Source organism: Marmota monax, unplaced genomic scaffold, assembly GCF_021218885.2.
Source record: "Marmota monax isolate L192 unplaced genomic scaffold, Marmota_monax_Labrador192_F-V1.1 WCK01_AAM20220418_F8-fsc00006, whole genome shotgun sequence".
NCBI classification, from domain to species: Eukaryota; Metazoa; Chordata; class Mammalia; order Rodentia; family Sciuridae; genus Marmota; species Marmota monax.
Genome location: NW_026693712.1, coordinates 7,012,179 through 7,028,411, shown reverse-complemented (window position 1 = coordinate 7,028,411; position 16,233 = coordinate 7,012,179). Strand labels below are relative to the sequence as shown.

The 16,233-nt window shown below is 38.0% G+C and overlaps 1 protein-coding gene across 1 annotated transcript in view; it reads right to left on the bottom strand.

The window, feature by feature from the left end:
* The window catches only part of Adamts19 (ADAM metallopeptidase with thrombospondin type 1 motif 19), a 265,915-nt gene extending 250,842 nt beyond the window's left edge, over window positions 1-15,073 (bottom strand). Inside the window, exons 1-2 of the mRNA XM_046460436.2 lie at window positions 14,995-15,073; window positions 13,742-14,400 (exon numbers count right to left, since the gene is read on the bottom strand). Coding sequence (XP_046316392.1) covers window positions 13,742-14,400; window positions 14,995-15,067 — 732 coding nt within the window. The 5' untranslated portion in view covers window positions 15,068-15,073. The remainder of the gene's footprint in view (window positions 1-13,741; window positions 14,401-14,994) is intronic.
* Between the last annotated feature and the right edge of the window lie 1,160 nt (window positions 15,074-16,233).

Genomic DNA, 16,233 nt, shown 5'->3' with positions numbered 1-16,233 from the left:
ATTTATGTCTGGTCTGTTTTCTTCTGAGTACTCCAAAGCATCGCTTTTGACAGAATTCTTGGACATCACTTTGTCCCATAAAGTTCAGACTAAATATAAGACGTATAGGATAAAAAGTTGACTTAATCCTGACCTAGCATCAACTTCAGCAAAATAAATTCAAGCACATTAAAATAAACAACTATAAAGCTTGCCTTTCCTGTGTATATTTCTATATGTTATTACCCAAAATCAGAGACTTGATATAACTATTTGGATAGCATTCTCTTTCACTTACTAAGCCAAGTTTTTCCAGGACAACAATTGCTACTAAATCATCATAAATGTTTACTTCCTAAAATGATAGTACATCTACATTTCCTTTCAAGTCATATTTTTTTTCAATTCCAAGACATTGTCAATGTCAAGAAATACCTCTCTGTGAGAGCTGCTACAATGGGGGAAATTATTTATTGTAATTACTATAGTATTCTCTCTTGTCCATGGTAATACATTCCAAAACTCCTAGAGGATGCCTGAAACCATGAATAGTAGCAAACCCTATTTATACTATGATACAGTTTAATTTACAATTTAGATACAGTATAGGATTAGCCAAGATAATTAATAATAAAATAGAACAAGTGTAACAATATACTGTAATAAAATTGACAGCATCATGATTCTTACATTTTGGAACTGTTATGAAGTAAAATAAGGATTACTTACTTGAACACAAGTCCTGTGATTCTGTGGCACTGAATCTAATACACTAGACAGCTATAAAGTCACTAACAGGGTGGGTAAGACATACAGTATAGGTACACTGGACAGAGGTGATGATTTATTTATGTCCTTAGTGTGAGGAAGTGGGACTATAAGAGAATTGATCATACTACTCAGAAAGCTGAACAATGTAAAACTTACAAATTGCTCATTTCTGGAATAATCCATTTAATATTTCATACCAATCAACTACTGGTAATAGAAGTCTCAGAAAGTATAACACTGAATAAAGAGGGAGGCAACAGTCTGGCATAGTATGCATGCCTGTAATCCCAGCAGCTTAGGAGGCTGAGGCAGAAGGATTGCGAATTCAAAGCCAGCCTCAGCAAAAGCAAGGTGCTAAGCAACTCAGTGAGACTTGGTCTCTAAATAAAATACAAAATGTCTGGGGATGTGTCTCAGTGGTCAGGTGCCCCTGAGTTCAATCCCAGGTACCAAAAAGAAACAAAACAAACAAACAACAACAACACAAAGTGAGACTACTATATATACAGTATCCCTGTCCTTTCCTAGGTTTCTTTATATCATTATTAAATTAATGTCTAATAGATTAACTATCAAAGAGCCTTTATTTCCCCGACTTTTTTTTTCTCAATTGTAACTTTTGCAGTTTGGAGAAATTCTCTCAAAATTCACATTACCAGAGACAGCACATTGTTTAGTTTTTAGTGAAAGGTCCTATACTGAAATCTGTAGTTCTGTTTAACCAAATACATACAATACTTTTGATAAAGGTTACATTTAGAAAAAAACTAAGTGAATATTTGTAATTGAAACCCACTTCCTAGAAGGATTAATTTGGATTTTTTAGTCTGCCGGTATTTTTTTCTGCTTGATTTGAACTTTCACCCTAATGGTCTTTTGTCACATCTCTGGGTCAAATGAAACATTCATGGAGTTTAATGGTGGGTTCCTGTCCAGATACTGTGAAGACACTAAGTGTGTCACTTCCTGCTTTGTGTACCTTATTTGTATACCTCCAAGTCAGTATCTTGGTTATTCAATTCTCATGAATCCTTTAAGAATTTTAAATAGTGTCAATGGTTTGAAATTGATCATTTTAAGTATATCAGGTATCAGGAGCTAATTTCATTCCTTGTTAATCATTAGGGTGTTCACAAATATCCCTTAATGATTGTTCCAATAATAATCCTTTTCAGAGAAACCAAAAAGTTTTGAGTTGTTTGAGATGAGAACTCTACCAAAATTGAATCTTACATTCAGCATAATCCCTACCAATGTTCTACCAGATACTTTGCAGATATTGACAATCTGATTCTAAAATTTATATACAAATGCAAAGGACTCAGAGTAGCCAAAGCAATTCTGAAAAAGAAAACCAAATTGAAGAATTCAAATTTCCCAAATTAAAAACATTATAGCACTACATATGTCAGGCTAACTTATGTATATATGAATATATAAAATATAATTCAAAACAACAGTGCTATTAATTCAAAAATAAATGTTTGCATTTATGATAAATTTGCTTTTAACAAAAGTCCTATAGTATTTTGTGAGAAAAAATATATTTTTAACAAACGATGCTGAAATACAATTATGTGTGTATATAAATGCAAAAAGATTAATTTAAACCCTTACACAAAAATAAATCAATCGTTGCTTAAATGTAAAAACTGAAATTATAACCTCATCATAGAAAACACAGGACAAAGTCCTTGTGACTTTCAGTTAGACACAGTATTCTTAGGACACCAAAAGCACTATTCCATAAAAAATATGATAAAACTAAATCTATCAAAACTTTAAATGGCTTTAAAAGACACTATAAAGAAAATGAATAGAAACCTGTAGACAAGAAGAAAACTTCAACAAATCATATATCTGATAGTGAATTTACATTCAAAGTACATAAAGATCTCTTAAAACTGAATCTTAGAAAAGAACTAATTAAAAAGTGGACAAAAGATTTTAATAGATATTTCATCAAAGATAATATATCAACAGCTATGATTGGGCCCCTAACAAGGTACTCAATAGAGTTATTCACTAAGGAAACACAAATTAAAACCACAGTTAGATAGGACTGCATGCATAGAAACATACAATAATAAAAAAGAGACAACAATTAAGTATTGTGGAGGCTGTGGAGAACTTGAACTCTCATACATCACTGGTGTGAATACAAAAAGCTGCAGTGTTTTAGAAAACAGCTTGGCAGTTTCTTAAAATACTAAACACAAATTTAACATATGACCATAATTCCACTCCTATATATCTACTCCAGAATAACAGAAATATATATGTACACAAAGACCTGTATGCAAAGGTTTATACTAGCATTATTCATAATGGCCAAAACATGGAAGTAAGCCAAATGTCCATTAACTGATAAATGGATAAACAAAATGTGGTACTTCCAGCCAATGGACTAACATTGGTCAAGAAAAATAGAACACACTGCTGACACATGATACCACATGGATGAAACCCCAAGGCATAAGTGAATGAAGTCAGCTGAAACAAAAGACCAAATTTTGTGTGATTCCATTTGTATGAAATGTAATAGTTTTCTATGTGGCCAGAAAATGGAGAATTGGTTACTTGAGGCTAGGGGTGAAAACAGTGACTGCAAAGGGGTGTAATGGACTCTTTGAGTTGATAGAAAATATCCAAAAACTGATATGTGCACAATTCCATAAGTGTACAACTTGAGCTATACACTTGGATGTTAAGACATGTAAATTGTAACTGAAAAAAAGGATATTAGAAAAAAAGCACTCACAATATCCTTTTCAAATTGTTACATTTTAAGTAATGATTTACCCCAGAAAAATTAATTTGACATATCCATGAATGTATCTTACTAATGAGACATAATTAGGCTGCATTTAGAAAAATTTCTATCTTAAGATATCAACATAATTTTAGAACATTATTAAATGGAACCACCTATCTTAAAATTCACGTTGAACCACCAATGAAATTCCAATTGAAAATCTCTATAGAGGAATTATCTGTTAGTGAACAAAATGGGGCACTAAATAATTTAACTTTAAAAAGGTAACTATTTCCAAAATAAATTACTGTAACTTTATACTGAGTTAATTAGGTTTATACAGGATTTGTATTCTCATAATACATTACTCAGTTTCTATCTTGATGTTGTAAAATTTTTGAAAGTCTGTTTATTTTGCAAGGATACAAACAAGAGTCAGACAACACCATGAAGTCCCCAGACATACTTATTATACATAAGTTCCTCTGTTAATAATTTATTTGCTTATCTATAAGTTGAACAGACTAAAATATTTGCTAATAACATAATAATGTTAAAATAAAGGTACCTGGAACATTTTAGTTGCTATTATATAAATTAAAATCCAAGTTATCATGGAGATAAACCAAATGCACTAATTTGACTAGCTAATATAAAGGCATGACTGTCTCCTTTCCTTAGCATTTTAATTCTTTTGATTGTTAATTCCAATGAGTTTTACAGGAATCTTGACATCCTGTCTTAGAATGCGAATCAGTAGGCAAGACCTGTCATTTCCTTTCTGTTGTTTGAGATGGTTCATTATTTAATTCTTATACATTTCCAACAACCTCTTAACCTGAGCACACTGCATTGACATTCTAGATAAGGTGCCATAAGAGCTTACAATTTTGCCTTCACAACTCATTTTCAAATATTTCTCTACAATGTGCCTCAGTCTTCATTTATTTACATCTGAACTTGGTGTTATAGTAGGTTTTGTTAATATAAAGACATTTCATCCTTTGTTTCTGATAAATTTTAGTTTATTAAAATAACTATTGTGAAACAGCTGGAGTAAACCTCCTGCTATGTTACTCATAGAACTGTTGATGATGATTTGAAATAATTTAGTTCTATTTACTTCCAGATTTTAGAATGGAAAGCACAGTTTAACTCCCGTCTTGCTTTCCCTCTGAAGAGTAGATAAACAGTTATACTGGCTGTATTATCCCATTCTATTGCCACCCAACTAGTTCACATTTATAGTCTATGGATGAATAATTTGAAATCTATGAAATTTCTTTCTAGCTCAATAACATATGAGTGGATTCTGGGGAGGATGTTGAAAGGTAAGATAGGAGGTATACAAGTGTACTATAACTAGAGCCGACGGGGGGAGGAGAGAGGAGGGAGGGAGGGAAGAGGGTGGCAGGGGACATGGGGGAGGGGGAGCATCAAAAATTCATGCAAGATTGCAAGATCTATAGGTGTGTAGAGTCTGGAGGATGCAAAAATGCCCCTTAAAATCCTGCGTTCTGTAGTTTTCTGAACCACTGGAATGGCTGACCTCCCATTTTTAGCTTGCCTGAGAACTTTAGGAGATTCTTTTTAAATACATTCTTAGAATTGAGGTTCACTCTGGAATTCTGATTTTAATGGAAAATATCCAACTAATCTCTACCTCAGCAAACCCCTACCTCCCCTGCACCCTACTTCCATGTTTTTGACACAGGTGTCTACATAGCATAGTTTAACAAACAGGGCATCAAGCCTGTCCAAATGGTGCCAATGTAAGCACACTCTTCAAGTGGTCATTTATTTTAGGTACAGCCAGGCTGAGGCAAAGGTACTAAAAACATTCCTGGGCAAACATCCTTATATTGGAACTCTGAATGTGCTTATGAAGAAAAACTATGTTTAGATATCTACAGACATCTCTTCCTTTCCTTCCAACCCCATCCCTTCTCTCAGTGGAGAGCAACGGGAAAGCAGAATAATTTAATAGGGACAAAACTGGACTTCATTCATCAGCTTCATTCCCTCATGATCTGAGTTAAAGGTTAAATAGTTAATTTATTGCAGATATATGCATATTAATTAGGAGATAAAATTAAGTTTCACTTTCTGGAAAAGGCAAATACTAAACTATATAATACCCAAGGGTTTTCCCAACACCACCATGAAATAATTCTGTAAACTATCTGGGTAGCATTAGAATGGCTGCGATCCCATTTTCTCACTTCCCTCAGTCTAGGGTTTGGCATTGGAATAAAGATGAGATGGAGACAAGATGATGTGCTCACTATAGCTGCACCCTAAATGAACTCTGCATCAAATTATGGTCCTTGCATGTGTGCTTATAAAGATAAGGTAACCTTAAAATTTCTTTTCAGGAAATCTCCCAAATAATTTCAAGAGGGACTACTGGTTCTCCCATTGTTCCAAAATATATCAGAAATTCTTCTCTAATTTAACTTTCCCATATGAACCTGGAATTTCTCTGATTATCCTTTACTTAGCAAATACAAAGACGTGAAATTATCTGGAATAAAAATGTAACTGAAATTAAATGGAAACATTCAATTGGACATGAGCTCAACATCAATGTGCTTTATCAAAAAATATTTTCTGACTCCTACAAAGATTTTCTTATTTGAAAAGTATGCTTGTTTATGATTTAGCTAATAAACTTTAAATAAGTAAGCATATTATTTATATTAAATAAATAAACTTGTTTTTGTAAAATTGGACAAGCAACTGAAACATAGATTGATAGATGACTAGATGATTTATTAACTTTTAATGCAGAAAGGAGCTTATTCAGAATACATGGCTATTCTGTTTATCAGAATACACTATATAACTTCCCTAAGTAAGACTGGAGTATGCTCATGTGGTTCCACTTTCATTACAGAAGCTTCCCCTCTGTGTCACTCTAAATATGCCATTCTAAAAGTTGATCTGGAAAACTATGAAATGTCTTAAAGATATACTCACTGAAAGACCAGTTATTTCATAAATAGCCATTGAACATTTACTAAAAGAACTATGATGAACATAGAAGGCTAGACCAATGGTTTGAAACATAAATACCTTAAAGCAAGTAATTATATCTCTTTTTGTTCTCTGGGCTCCAGCACAATATATAGATGTAACTAGTTTACTACTGATGATGCTCTAAATGCTGCAATAAATAGCTTATACATAAATCTTTTTCATATATATGTATGTTCCTCTAAAGTTGATTTTTACAAGTAGAACTGCTAAACATACCAATAAGTACATTTAAATTTTCAATAGAGAATATAAAAGAGCCCCAATTTGCTTTCTGTTAACATGTAAGATTAAGTGTTCTCCAATATGTCCACTGGATATTCTCAATCTGCATAATTTGTGCCAATCTAATGAACCAAAAATTATGTTTGAGAAAATGTGCTTTCTTTAGCTTACTAATAATCTGGGAAAAAATGTAAAAATACATTTAAAATTTCCATTTACTTTTCATCATAAACACTAAAAAGTTAATAGTGTTTATCACTGAATGGTAAGATTATAGATGACATATATTTTGCAATTTTTCTATATTCAGCATGCATTACTTTGTAGTTGGTGTTTATCTTCTTTTAAAATACTAATGTATAAAGAGTGCTGGAATTAAAAATGAAGATAAGCAAAAATCTAATAAAAAATGAGTAAATGATAGGAAGACAAAGTCTGCAAATGTTATTATGGTTTCCATTTGGAAAGTCCCCCAATATGTTAAAGGCATGTCTCCAGTGCAACAATGTTCAGAGGTGGGGCTCTGGTGAAGTGCTTGGATCATGAAGGCTCTAACCTCATCAGTGAATTCTTCCATTGGTAGGTTTATAATTTTGTGACATTATTGGGAGGCAGTGGACACTGTAGGAGGTGAGGCCTAGATGAAAGAAGTGGGTCACTAGGGCATGACCTGGAAAGATTTACCTTGTCCCTGGTCATCTTCCCTGTGACTCCCATGTGTGCCATGTGTGATCTCTCTCTCTCTCTCTCTCTCTCTCTCTCTCTCTCTCTCTCTCTCTCTCTCTCTCTCTCTCTCTATTCCCCACTAACTGCCATGAAACAAATAGCTTTCCTCTCATGCTCTTTCACCATGTTTTGGCCTTGCCACAGGTCTAAAAGCAACAGAGTCAGTTGACCATGAACTGAAACTCCTGAAAGCATGAGCCAAACTAAATCCTTTCTCCTTTAAGTTGTTTTTCTCAGGCATTTGATCACAGTGTCTAAAAAGCTGATTAATACAACAAGAAAGGAAATGAGAATAAAAAGCTCAAGAAATATGAAGACATTCAACCTCACCAGTAACAACCAAACAAAATGTAAATTAAAGTTACCCTCAGATAACATTTGGCCTATTAGATTTGATAAAGATCAACCTTTTTAATAACACTAACACTTGCCATCACAAAAAGATTCATTCTCATAATCTGCTGACGTGAGAGCATAAAGTGTCACCAGACCCCATGGCATGAAATCAGGCAGTACCAATACACATACTGTTTGATAAAAATTACATAGATAAGGTGTCATGTCTAAAGAATTTTATATATTTAGCAGTGTTCATAATAGGAGAATATTAGAATTAAATGTTCATTAACACCAAATAAATTAAGTAAATTATGACACATGCTGAGATTGGATAAAACAGTACTACTGGAAGAGGGGAAAATCTTCATGCATTTGTGATCTAAGGGGATGTGTGTGTATGTGTGTCTATATGTGCATTAACAGTGTGAAATTTTTTAAAGCTATGAATTTATATATGCATATTTGTTAAGGCATTAACTATCTCTGGATCAACATGCTAGAATTGGACAAACCTGGTTATTCTTAGAACACAACACTGAGTAATTAATGATGAACAGGTGTTGACAGAGACTACTCGTTGCATCCATTTTTAGAGGTTTATGTATGATAAACTTGGAGTCCTTAAAATTTTGAAAATAATTTCATTTCGGCCTCAGGATTGAATGGTAGTCAAGTTCCATCCAGGATTGAAAATCACTTCTTTGAACTCTGGAGATAGTTGATGCTCCAGTTATCCAGTTGACTCGATCCTCAAAAGTCAACCAACATTATAGATAATCTCTCATTATTAAGCTGATAGGGTTCTCTCTTTGTCTTTGATTTCCTATTATTCTGCCACAGTTTCAAAATTTGGATCTCTATTTGCAACATGCTGAGTTTGGAAACTGATCAATCATTCTGAAGGTTTATATCTCATCTCTGACAAGTTGATGCTGTTACCAAAAAAAAAAAAAAAGTATCAATCTCTACCTAACCCATATTGGCTGTATCAACTAATTCAACTCAAATCATTTAATTAAATACTCTACACTCTACCTGAAAAATAAGACAATGAAGCCTGCAGCATGTCAAACACTCATGAGTAGCAGCCTCTTCCCTGGTCTTATTGCATGCATTATTCCTACCACTGAGCCTGAATATTTACCAACACTCAGCTATATTCGTTTGAGTGTATCAAGGCACAACATTTTTTAATTACATAATCAAACACTAAATTCTAAAGCAAGTAAAATAGGAGTGCAAAATACATCTTTGTTTCTATGAAAATTTGGGGAAAATAAGAAAAAGTTGTGAAAAATTGCTGTAATTTTATTTGAGACCAGGCACCAAGAAACAACTGGAAAATCTTCAAAATTCAGTATTCTATACATAAACTGCTTTGCATTTTTCTAAAATTTTTCATGTCAAGTAGAGAGACCCATATTGGAAATTGGTTTTAGTATACACTGAGTAAGGCTCACCTGGAACACCATCTATCTAACCTGGCCTCATATCCTAAACTTAGTCAATCTAGGAGGTATACTATTACATGCATTTAAAAATTTTACCTTTACCTGGTTTTTCAAAAAGCATTAACTATTAGAGAAATTTTGGATCTTGACCTATAAATCATAGATCACCAATGTTCTTTCACACTTTGTATCCATTTGCCCTTTGTCTTATGTTCTGAATTAATTTCTGGATTTGATCTTCTAGGTCACAAATTTACCTATCAGTTCATCTATAAAACTTTAATTCTAATATTCATGCAATTTTAATTTCCTGGTATCAAAACATTTTTGTTAGGTTTTAATTTTTTTAATTTTTTAATTTGTTAGGTTTTAATTTTTTTCCATGAACATATATTGGTTCTTCCTCTTCTGAGCACTACTGTCTTGTTATAGCATTTTACTTAGCCTATTAATTTTGTTGCCTCATGTAATAATTAACCAGTATTTGCTGACTATCTTTTATATGATTTATATTCTTAAAAGTGTTCTTGGCTGTTAGCTCATCCATTTTTTATCAATTGTTTATTTATTTATTTTGGCTTCTAGCTCACCTATCTGTTGTGTCTCGTTCAGATTACTCAACTCCACTCTAGTTATTTAGAGTCAGATAGGACCATTCATTGAGACATCATTCAAGGAGACAATAGCTCATTCTTTGAGAATGGAGACTCTATACACCCTGGGTGTCACCAATATGACCAGGAAAGCCCTGCCTCTATTCTCTCTTCTTTTGCCTACAGACACATACATGTGGCTTTCAATAACTACTTGGCATAATTGGATGTCAGAAAAGGCAAATTCCACTGTGGCTATGTGGTTCCATTCTGCTTCTGCATTCTCTTTCCTTGAATGTACAGCAGCATTTTGGCACAGCTCCCGTCACACACAGATGTTTTCTTATGTCTGTATGCTTTGTGTTAATCCCACCAAACTATTTTCAGTTTTTCAGGAGATATTCAAAATGTCTGATGTATTCATGGCATTCTCTTATAGTAGTGTTTTAGATTTGTCCAGAATATTTTTCTATCATTTCTAAAACATGGCTTGAATGAAGACCATACATGTATGCAGTCAATCAGTCATTTTCACCTTTTCGTTTAGATGTGAATTTCATTTGTTCTCCTTGTTATTTACTTGTCTTCCCCCATCCCTGCCCTGACACTTGCCTTCACATTGGTTTTTGCCACAGTGACGTCCAAAGTGGAGGTTCCTAAAATATTAAATTCTTCAAAACATGCCACAGCATAGAGTACTTTGATTCAGGTAAAAGGGTAAATTGCAGCCTGGCATGGTGGCACACACCTGTAATCTCACCAATTTAGGAAGCTGAGGCAGGAGGATTGCAAGTTCAAAGCCATCCTCAGGAACTTAGCAAGGTCCTAAACAACTTAGCAAGATCTTGTCTCAAGATCTCTTTTATTTAATAAAAAATATTAAGTAAATAAAAAGGTCTGGGTATGTGGCTCAGTGGTTAAGTGTCCCTGGGTTAAATCCGAAGGAAGGAAGGAAGGAAGGAAGGAAGGAAGGAAGGAAGGAAGGAAGGAAGGAAGGGAGGGAAGGAGGGAGGAAGGAAGGGAGAAAAGGAGGGAGGAAGGGAGGAAGGAAAGACAGGCAGATAGATAAATTGGAAAAGGAAAAAAGGAAGAGACAGAAAAAAAACTGAATTTATACAAGTCTCCATATTCTGTTTAATCAAACTAATCAAAATAATTGCCAAAGTATAAAATTCTAAATTTAAGCAAATAATGTGGTAATAGATGTAGTAGTCACTTCTTATCATCCTCAATAAATAATCTATGCATTCAGTCATAGGCAAAGTAGGTATTGACATATTTTCCTTTGGCCCAGAACTTATGTGTGTGTGTGTGTGTGTGTATTTCTAAGGTATTAAGTTAATTGTGAGCAAACATAATTATTGCACTGTTTCACAAAATTTGTTACATATATATTTTAATTTTTCACAAACTATCATTTAAAATGTAATAAAGTACTTTATGCATTATATATTATTCTTCAGCAACTTTTACTTAGTGCCTACTAAAAACTAGACACCTTACAATGTCTTGGAAATTAAAAAAAAAAAAAAGCAACAAGTACTGCCACATCACTGCCCTTACCATTCCTGTGTTTGCACATACCTCAGCCTATTGTATTTCCCTATTTGCATCTGTAACACACAGAGAGAAAGCCAATACTCTAGCAGATAAGACGTTTCAGGCCTGATACCACAGACATTTTAGCATCTCCTGGCCTATGCATGGGATATATACACACTCCTCATCTGTGGGTCCCTAAATACAGGGCATTCTAGATCCTAATATAGGCTCTAGAATACATTTAAACAATTAATAGGATTCTAACTCCACTGCTTCATTTTTTTAATTCAATCATCTAATTCTCACTTCTTACTTATGGGAGAGGTAAAGAACTTATCAGTATCAGGGAGCAAGCCAACACCAGAGTCCAGATAACAAATCATGTTCTCTCTTTCCTAATCCACCAGCTTATAAGGGGCTGGCATGGCAGTCTGGAGTAACAAACCACCCTTCTTGGCTATTTGCCTAACATTTTACTCAAAGTCTGACTGCTATACTGTATTGCTGGCAACATCAGTTTTCCTCAATAACAAAGACTTCCCAGTTCAGGACATACACACACACACACACACACATACACATATATATATATATATATATATATATATATATATATATATGCCTAATAGGAAAAGTGAGCAAAAAGCCAACATGATAAACATGGAGGTATGTCAAACTCCTATTCAGTCTATGAAAAACCTACTCATAACTTTAGCATTGGTCCCTTAAGTATATAGAGAGGGCACATAGCTCATTTGGAAAATCTGACCAATAGTCCATGTTTCAACACAGTGAAATGCTTTATCCCCTATTGCTCTTACTACACCAGGAACTTCCTATATGTAATTATTTAATCCCTAGCCAAAATCTAGTGGACAATGAAATGCCCACAAAATGTTTTCCCCAGTGAAGTGTTCAAACATCAGTTCCACAGAAAACATTTGTAAATGCTTTTCATGTAATTTTTCCATGCCAAATTTTTTCACTTATACTAAAAAATTTCCATAGTTGAATACTCACCATTCTGTGAATCTAGTAAAATATGTACCTATCCAGCAATTTAATCAATTGACTATGGGACCTTAGAGGGACGTGAATAAAAATTTCTAGTTTTGTTTCATTTGGATTTTTAATCATCTTTTTACATTTCATGGCTTTGGTTGTGCTAATATTTTCAGCTTTTCATTGCTATTGGGTTTTTCTCCAAATGAGCAAGTTACTTTCAGATGTGTTCTTGTGGATTTCATCAATGGCCCAGTATGAACAGCAAAGTGAAGCCACAAATCACATGGGCATTTTTGATATTTTATGAGTTTTGCCTTAAACCAAAAGTAAAGGTCACAGTAGTGCGGGTTGTACAACAACATATACTTATTGCCACTGACCTGTGCCTATAAAAGTGGTTCCAGTGGTAAATTTTATTTTATATATATTTTATCCCCTGAACTCCCCCACCCACACACATATACACATACACAAAATAAAGGCCAACTATGGAAGGCAATAATTATGCCAAACCCTGGGTTAAGACACAGGGAGAAAAAACAAATAATGTACATTAAAAAGAGTAAGTGGCTTTGACACCTTAGTCCCTACAGCCTCTTAACAAAGCTGTCAACCTTGCTACTTTCCTATGTGAAGCGAAGAAAGAAAAATTGGAGCTATTGTCCAGTAAAATGTAAACCTTAGATGAGAAAATGGTTGGTCATAGACCCATAACCCTTTGACTACTGATTGGACTCCACTGTCATTCATTAGACAACAGTGTCAGGCTTTCAGCTGACTGACTCTGTCTGACAGAAACTGTGAACAGGTGTCTAGTATGGTTGTAGATGTATTTAAATTGTAGACTTGCTGTTCTGACAACTCTGAAGTAGGGCATTAAAAAAGTAAGACAACAGATGAGGAGCTGAGGGTGAGGAGCAAACGCGAAAGAGCTTTAGCAGTGAACAGATTGGTTGATTTCAATCTGCTAAAAAACATCTCATGGTGGGCTTATTTTAGAAACTCGGGAGAAAGAAAGAAGTTGAACACCGGGAAAAAGTAACAAGGAGGCAGAATTTAATATAGTACTCAAAATAAATTTTATAACCATCTAGAAGGAGGCCATTTATATATCCAATAGACGTCTGATTCACTGGTCTACCCTGAAGATGTTCCATTGGAAGCAAAGGATGCAAACACCTGGATGGTGCTGTGTAAGGCAAAATTCATGAGGAATACATTGAAAACGAGGAGGAGGTGCATGCAAATCAGCTTGTTGTATGGAGGGGAAGCAAAGAGGTAGCAGGGAAGGTGGAGAGCTGGGGAGGAAAGGCGCTTACCAGACCACCTCCACAGGTGCTAAAAGAGGCCAGCGAGCCTGGGTGCCGCAGCACCGCCCCGGTGTAAAAGCAGGAGGCATCGGGAGGGGCAGGAGGGCGCGGAGTGGCTGCCCCCGTGGGGCCCGGGCCTGGACTTGGCCGCTGTTCCACAGCGAAGCGCGGAGCCAAGAAGCGTCCATCTCTCCGAAGCAGCAGGTACAGGTCCCGGGAGAAGGCCGGGATCCTCAGCAACACCTCATCGCTGTCTTGTTCGGCTTGCTGGGCTCCAGGAGGGGACGGGGACGGCCGCGGCTGTGGGACCCGCGGCGGCTGCCACGAGGCCGGGACTCCCGAGGACAGGGCGGCAGCACCGTTGGATCCCCGTGGCAGCTCCTGTGATTCCAGCTCCTCGTCCTCCTCACCTCCTGGCGACAACGGAGGTCGGAACTGGGACTCGGACTGACCCTCCGCGGGCTCTATCAGTGGCGCGGGGGCCACGGAGCGCACCTCCCGTGAGCTGCCGGCAGCCTGCCCCCGGGCGCCTCCGCCGCCCGCTACGCCGCGCAACCAGCTTGGGTCCGCGCTGCCCCCGCTGCCGCCCGCTGCATCCACCGGCTCTGGGCGCCAGAGTGCAGGAAATACGACTTCCCACTCCTCGCGGTCAGGGGCGAACTGCAGTCCTGCAGGCAGGGCAGACAGAAGTACCGGACTTAAAGTGCGGCGGTTCCGTAGCACAAGCATTCCCAGACTCACAATCTGTACTGATACAAGGCGCTCACTTGAAAGGAATGGAGACCACCCGTCTAGTTCCTGAAATGCTCGCAAACCCCGATGCTTTGCAATCAGATTACAGACCCCAGCATTTTCAGAATGAAAGTACGATGATGCAGGGGTGAGAGAGGGAGTGGGCCAGCAAAGTTTGATGACCGCTGTTGATGAAAATCAGTGCAAAGAATCCAGCACAATTTAAGTGATTTCTAAAGTATATGACAGAGCATACTTCTCAAATTTTCTCCAGGCGCTGTAAATGTACCTTTGCAAACATTACTACTCTAGAGGGTATTGCTCATTTCACAGATGGTTAAAGTGAGGTTGGGAGAAGTGCGCTTCGCTTCCGAGTTTGACCCCTCATAGGCATCAGCACGCTTATTTTTATTGCTACCCATTGAGCTCTGCTCACCGTGCACCAGTTGCACCAACTCTGCCCTCCCGTGTTTTCTTGATCTCCACTGGGGAAGTTGGAAAGGAAGCTGGAAACTCAAGGAAGACCTTACCTGAAACCATCTCATTCGATAGGAAGCCCAGATGGTAAAGGAGGAAGCAGCAACAGATGTGAGTCAGGCGCATCTCGTGGCTTTTCCTCTACCGCGCGAGCGCGGCCGCAGCTTCTCGCCCCGCGCGCGCCTCCTGCGCGATCCACCGCGGGCGCAGACGCCTCCCCGGAGCTCTAGGAGGCCAGGCGGCGAATTTGCCCAGGCCCTTTGTCTGCCGGGGGTGGGGGGTGGGGGGGCAGGCTGTGTGACTCCCGGAGGCCGCCAGAGCACGGGCGGGGGTGGGGTGGGGGAGGAGCGGGGGAGGCAGCGCCGCGGCCCCGCAGCGCCCCGGCTCCCTGGCGAATTAGGTGATGAGTCTAGTTTCTGTGTTCTGAACGCTGCAGGGATTTCCAAGGCCGAGCGGGCTACAGTCGGAGTCCTACAGGACCTACGCACAGTCGGCCAAGAGCCGAGAGGCGCAGGGCGTGCTGTGCTGCCTCAGGGACAAGAGGAGGACTGCCCGTGCGGGCAGGAGCGCTGTGTTGTCCGAGCCGAGGCTCTCTGCCGGCACCCGCGCGGAACAGGAGGATGGTGCCCCAGTCTCAGCAACTTGGTGTGCCAAGCTCCACACACTCCTGGGAACGCCAGCTTAAGGCTCTATCCCGCACCCGCGCGGGAAAGAATGAATGAGGAGTAAAGTGAGAAAGACATGATTCGCAAAGTGGTGTGTAGAGGAGAAATACATCTAGCAGATCCGACAGCAATAGAGGATCAGGGGGTGCCCGCCAGGCGTGACGTTGCGGGACAAAGGTCCCAGAACACCGCACACGTGCTCAAACGCCGGGTTGGGGTAGCTTGGGGACCCAAATTCCCTCTCCTGACTTCTGATTGGCCATTCCAGAAGGCCCGATTTGCATCCCCACCTTCTGCTCTTAACCCCCTCCACAGTGGAGGCATGTGCAGGTAGCAAAGCTTTCTTTTACCACCCGTTTACTCAAGCTCCTCCTTTTGTCCATTTCTTCCCCCAGTTGCACAACACACAAAGCAAAACTTAATGCAGACCTGAGCACAGAGCTCAAAGGTCTTTGATTTGTCTTCCCACCTTTGTCTCTTGTAATTTGTTAGATAATGTAATTTGTAAAGGAGTGTGCTTCAAAGGTTCCCAGGACAGTCATTATCCTGACTACCCTGACATCCTGACATTTCAGAGCTCTTTATCCCAATCCCACCTATCTTCTGCTCCTCATTCATCAGTGCTCC